This window comes from Carlito syrichta, unplaced genomic scaffold, assembly GCF_000164805.1.
Source record: "Carlito syrichta isolate Samal-C Ts95f unplaced genomic scaffold, Tarsius_syrichta-2.0.1 Scaffold153566, whole genome shotgun sequence".
Taxonomy (NCBI): Eukaryota; Metazoa; Chordata; class Mammalia; order Primates; family Tarsiidae; genus Carlito; species Carlito syrichta.
The window spans coordinates 74,677-81,105 of record NW_007097662.1 but is presented as its reverse complement, the minus strand read 5'-3'; the positions used below and the strand labels follow the sequence as shown (position 1 = coordinate 81,105).

The window sequence follows — 6,429 nt, the reverse complement described above, 5'->3', positions numbered from 1 at the left end:
GGGGACCAGGAACCGGGATGGTGGTATGAGAAGCTTAGGAGGCGGGCCCCGGGACGCGCCTGCTCCACCCGGAGTCGGGCAGCACGCTCTGGCCGAGGACCCGCGGCAGCCCAGTCCCAGCCATGATGGTCCCGGGAGCCCTAACCCGGGACCCATCCCAGCCTGGTCCAGCCACTCGCAACCCAGACGGTGCGGCCACCCCACCGGCTCTGTCTGGACACTCACCTACTCGCACACAGGCACGGTGAGGACTGGGATCCGGGCACGGATACAACCTACTCTCAGACTCGGAGTCGGACTCGGACTCTCGGTTCCTCGCCTCTTCAGCAGCCGCTGCCTTAGCCCGCGCTGGGTCCCGGCTCCAGGGCTGCCTATTTAAGCTTCCGTCTGCCCCCGCCTCCGCCCCTGCCCCACGCCCCCGGTCCACCCTGCTGCGGGGGCTGACGTGTCCATCCACCCCCACAGGGGAATCCCCAACTGTTCTCCCGGGACCTCACACCCACCAAGACCCTGCCCCACCCGCCAGGGACGGGGTGGGTAGTTGTCTGGGAGTAGAGGGGCTGGCCGGCGGACAACAGGACCAGCCAAGTGCAGCAACTCCCCTTTGGGGAAGAATTAGGTTTGGCCCCATAAGAGTGAATTTGCCCTTCCCTCTCTCCCAATCCCCAGTCCTGGTCTGTTGCCAAGCATGTAGACAAGTTACGGGCTAGACGGAGATTCACCCTTTCCTGTCCATAACACCCACTCCCCACGGGCTCAGATCTGAGCTAGAATTTAGGGCTCCTATATCGCACACCAGGTCCTTCCCACTGCCCACTCTGTCCTGGAGCTGAAGAGTCTCCCTAATGAGCCTATTCTTCTGGGTGAGAATCAGTGTTACCTCATGAGCCTTTGGGACCCTTAGAGGGCTGCTGGGGGTAGGGGAGAGGCCCTTTGGCAGTGTGTTGCAGGTGGAGGTGCATGCTTGAATCTGGGGAGGAATCACCAGTCCAGAGATACGAAAGGACCAAACTCAGTGTCCTCCCCATCTCCCAGCACCCACCAAGCAGCTGCCAGCAACTCTACTAAAAATAACCTGCCCCTGGCCCTGGCCCTGGCCCCGGCCGTTTTGCTCCTGGACTGGATGTTGCCCAGAGTTGGGGAAATCCAGGCAGACGGGTGTCAGATGCCAGCAGGAACCAGCCGCTTTCAAGTCGTCAAGGTCTTCTCTCTAGCCACAGGCTGGGCCGGCTGTTGAGGGCACATCCAGGGCACATCCAGGCCTAGAGGTTCAGATTCCTGCTCAGGAGGGGCATTAATGCAGAGTGTCTTAGCCACCATTCAGTGCCACCACTGCTCAGAGCTCCCCACCTCAGGCCTAGGACAGGGGCCTGAGGAACACAGGGAAGGAGATGTAATGGTAAGGCCGGTTTCTAGTCCCTGCTCTGCCTCCAGCCTCTTTCCCAGCCTCAGGGTGCCCAGCTATAAATTGGGCATCACGACCTATTCCTCCCTTGCCTCATCTCCAGGGTGTGTGAGGGTTGGGGGCTAGACTGTGAAGTATTTTGTGACAGACTCCGACGTTTGATTGTGACAAGTCTGGTGAAGGTGGGAGGGCACCCATTTGGGGCTCAGGTGACATCACAGAAGGATGAACCCTAGTGGGCTGTTGTAGGTTGTCATGGAGACCTGGGCCAGGCTCTCAGGATGCTGCATCAGTTTCCTTGGCAACATCTAAGAAGGCCTTGGAATGAGGAGGGCCTGGTTAGATAAGATTAGGGGGTTCATGCAAGGCCCTCTTATTCTTAAAGTCCCTAAAGTAGGCAAGAGCTGGACTGAGGGGTGGCCTGCCCATTTGTGTCCTCCCCATGGTCCTTGGGGATCTTGGAGGCCTGGGCAGCCCCACACTGGCTCTGGCTTCCTGGACAAAGTCCAGTGGGAAGAGGGAGTTATGGGCAGAGCCTCTTGTCAGAGGACAGAAGTTTAAAGAGTCAGCACACCACCTTCCATCAGGAGTCCTGTCTAGGCTCTTATGCCAACCTCCTCCCCCCTACCACAACCATAAAGAACTCCAGGTTGTCCAGCAGAGGCCAGGGGTGGGGGTAGCTGTGGCCTTTCCCAGCAGACCATGCAAGGAAACAGGGCTGGGTTTCCCCTCTGGTAATCTGAGCTCTTGACTTCAGCAGTGTTTCTTCATTGTCAAGGGAACTGCATCCACAAAGGGCCACTCAGGCCCCAGGCATTCCAGTAGCTGCCCCAACAGGCCAGAGACACTCATCACAAGCCTAGGTATGGCCAGGGGCCCCACAGACCAACACCAGGACATGACCTTGAGACATCCCCACTCCCACTGCCTGGCCCTACCAGCTTTCTGGGCTTGGCTGCCCAGAAGGAACAAATAAGATAGAACCACTCCTAGGATAGCCTAGGCTTCAATCCCAGCTCTGCCTCTTGGTAGACATTTCACCTCTGTCCCTTTATCTTGGCTGAGCCTGAGTTTTCTCCTGTGTAGAACAGGGATCATCTCTTCCCGGAGGTTGTTATGAGACATAAATAACATGAAATGAAGAGGCAAAGGATCTGGCTCAAGCCTGGACCATGGTCCTATCTCAATAAGAACACTTTCATCAGCTGGGTGCGGTGGCTCATGCCTGTAATCCTAGCACTTTGGGAGGCAGAGGCAAGAGGATTGCCTGAGCTCAGGGGTTCAAGACCAGCCTGAGCAACATGGTGAGACCTCATCTCCACAATTAAAAAAAAAAATTAGCCAGGCTTGGTGGCACATGCCTGTGGTTCCAGCTACTTGGAAGGCTAAGAAGGAAAGATCGCCTGAGACCAGCAGGTCGAGGCTGCAGTGGCTGTGAGCATGCCACTGCACTCCAGCCTGGGCAACAGAGTGAGACTCCAACTCAAAAACAAACAAACAAAAAAACACTTATCATCATCAATCTTGGTTGGATGGGACAGGTTGGGTGAATCCATGGGCCCACTTCTGCTTCAGCTCCATTTTCTTCAAGGTGGTGTGGTCTTCCCAGACGTGGGACAGAGGTCTCAGGAACAATGCAGATAGATTATCTTTCCCTACCCTCATACCCATCTCCTTTTTGTGGGACCCTACAGATAAGGGAGCTTCCTCTTCCTGCTCCCTCAAGTAACAAAATGTTGCAGAGAACTTGGCTTCAGTCTCTGTGGTTCCTCACACCACAGCCCCCAGGCCCTCTGCTCTAAGCTTCAATTCAATCATTCATTCCACCAACCTGTACTAAATACCTACTATGTGTCAGCCCCTTGTGCTGCAAGCAGGAGGATGAGCAAAAATAGAACTGGGCATGTTCATATATGGCATCTAATCCTGGGTCAATCTCATTTAGCTATGACTTGTTCCCATTTTGCAGACAAGGTAACCAAGGCTGGAGGGGTGACAGACCAAAAACAAGAGTCAGACCTACCTGGGGGAGGGTTTCAGAGACCTCAAACTTCACTACCTCCCTATACCCTGTGTCCTCAGACAGCCGCTGAGGTTCCAGAAAATTCCCTGGGTGCTGGCCCAGTATGCACAGATGGTGTCCCTACAGGCAGCCAGGGGCCAGGCACAGATGAGTCAAGACTGACAAGGGGACTGATATGTCAGCTGTGGCATGAAGTTTGGTGTCCCTCACCCATCGTGGCCTGGCTGCCAAGAGGGCCAGCTGAATGACTCAGCGACATCTGCCTTCCCTGTGACCCCCTCCCCACCAACTGAACACAAACAACATGGCCACCTCAGACAGATGGGGACTGTCAGGGCAGAGGTACACACATGGCAAGGCCTACAGCTCCGGAAGGATCCCCAGGGCCTGGCTGGTCATCCTGCCTCTCTGGAGCACTCAACTTCTTCATCTAGGGAAACAGGGAATACAACGTCTGGAACATCTGAGACAGGCTCAGACCCATTTTAAATCTCCACAGAGCAATCCCAAATGATTGCCATGGCTGTCCCCACACAACAGACAAAAAAACTCTGGGCAACATGGGCTGATATCTCATCTCTCTAATCTTGGGCAGCCAGATCCAGAGTCTCCTCTTGGGATGGTGTTAATGGCAGTTGGGGGCTGAGGATGGGCATAGGGCCTTCTATGGAGGCAACAGCGCCTCCTACCAGCTGGGCAGCACTGCCAGGCTGCTCAGGGTCTCCTTTACTCCACAGCTGGAAGTCTTGAGAAGTAAATTAGAGTTGTCCCTTGGTATCTATGGGGAATTGGTTCCAGGACCCTGCAGATTCCAAAATCTATGAATGCTCAAATCTCTTACATAAAATGGCACAGTATTTGCATATAATCTATGTACATCCTCCTATAAGCTTTAAATCATCTCTAGGTTATGTATAACACAATGCAAATGCTATGTAAATAGTTGTTAGACTTCATTGTTTAGGAAATGCTAAGGAAAAAAGCCTGTACATGTCCAGTACAGACACCAACATCACAGGTCTAACTACATTTTTAATCTATTGTTCTTGGGACCCACAGATAGAGGACCCACAGATATGGAGGGCTGACTGTATTTATCTGGAAGTTCATTTCCTCACCTAAAAATTGAGAGCAAAAAGAATATTGGGTGTGGTGATGCACACCTGTAGTCCCAGTTACTCAGGGAGCTGAGGCAGGATAGCTTGAGCCCAGGTATTCAAGGCACTCCGCTGCACTCCAGCCTGGGCAACACAGCAATACTGCCTCAAAACAACAACAACAACAAAAACAGCTACTGGAGGGAGAACTGACTAAATATTAAGAGTAAAGCCCTTGACCCAACGCCTACTCTCAGGACAGGCCCGATGTTGTTGGCAGGCCCTCAGGAACAGATTTGTAAAGTGCCCAGCCCAGGCTCCTTACTGAGGTTTCTTGAAGTCTACCCACATCTGAGCCTCTGCAGGGATGGTGTGGGGCTGGGTAAGCCTTCTTAATATTCCCATTTGTCCTCAGAGAATGAGACTGAGGCAGGGATGTCCCCCTGGGAAAGGACGTCCCTAACTGGCTGAGCCCCACAAATACACTCTAGGCACAGGGCCAGCAAGAGGCAGAGGCCCAAGACCTGAGCACATCACTTTGTGGTGCAGAGTGCACCCCCCTTGCCCAGTATCTGGGGTGACATACCTCTGGGAGAGCTGATGGAGAGGTTGACTCAGGTACCCCTCAACACAGAAATCTGGCATCTCTGCCCTGACCAGGGGACCAGACTAAGCATCGCTAACAGGACAAGCTGGCATCACACACCTACTGATGGGTTTATAAGATACTCCTGGGCAGGGTTTTCATTTCATTAAAACACTCAAACCCAAACTCATTTAGGTCTTTAGACCAACTTCTAGTTTACAGGCAACACAAATCAGGAACAAATCAGACCGTGGGACAAGAACTCCTCCAGGACAACTCACCTGGACATTTCTTTTTTTTTTTTACTGAGTTGTTGTCTCACTCTGTTGCCCAGGCTGAAGTGCCGTGGCATACCCATGGCCACCCCAGCATCAACCTGCTGGGCGATTGGCAATCCTTCCGCCTGAGTCTTCCAAGTAGCTGGAACTACAAGGCATGTACTACCACGCCTGACTAATTTTTTTTTTTTAATTCATTGTAGTGACGAGGTCTCGCCAAGTTGCCCGGGCTGGTCTTGAACCCACGGGCTCAGGCAATCCACTTGCCTCAACCTCTGAAAATGCTGGGATTACAGGCTGAGCCACCGAGCCCGGCCACCTGGACTTTTCTTTCTTTTTTTTTTTGAGTTGGAGTTTCACTCTGTCACCCAGGCTGAAGTGCTGTGGCACACTCATGGCCACTTGCAGCCTTGACCGGCTGGGCTCAGGCAATCCTTCTGCCTCAACCTCCCAAGTAGCCAGAACCACAGGCATGTGCTACCACGCCTGGCTAATTTTTTTTGTTGTAGAGACAAGGCCTCGCCAAGTTGCCCAGGCTGATCTCGAACCCGTGGGCTCAGGCAATCCACTTGCCTCAGCCTCCCAACGTGCTGGGATTACAAGCTGAGCCACGGAGCCCAGCCACTTCAACTTTAAAAAAAATCAGTGTTAAGAAAGACAAAGATGGGGGAAGACAATTCTAGAAAAGGTCAAAAAGAGAAATAACAACCAAATATAACACATAGACCTTTTTTTCTTTATTTTGGAGTCAGGGCCTCACTCTGTCAGCTATGCTGGAATGCAGTGGCATGGTCATGACTCACTGTAGCCTCGACTTCCTGGGCTTAGGCATTCCCTCTGCCTCAGCTTCCCGAGTAGCTGGAACTACAGGTGTGTACCACCACACCCAGCTTGCTATTCTTTTTTGTCCTCAATTTTATTTTGTCCATGACCAGTTAATTTTTTAATTTTTTTGTAGAGATGAAGTCTTGCTATGTGCCTAGGCTGATCTCGAATTCCTGGACTCAAGCAATCCTCTTGCCTTATTTACACAAGAAGTA

The 6,429-nt window shown here is 52.6% G+C and overlaps 1 protein-coding gene across 1 annotated transcript in view; it reads right to left on the bottom strand.

Annotated features, from left to right (window-relative positions):
- Positions 1 to 124, bottom strand: part of RRAD (RRAD, Ras related glycolysis inhibitor and calcium channel regulator) — a 2,926-nt gene extending 2,802 nt beyond the window's left edge. The window contains exon 1 of the mRNA XM_021708915.1: positions 86 to 124. Within this exon, the coding sequence (XP_021564590.1) occupies positions 86 to 124 (39 nt within the window). The remainder of the gene's footprint in view (positions 1 to 85) is intronic.
- Positions 125 to 6,429: the final 6,305 nt, after the last annotated feature.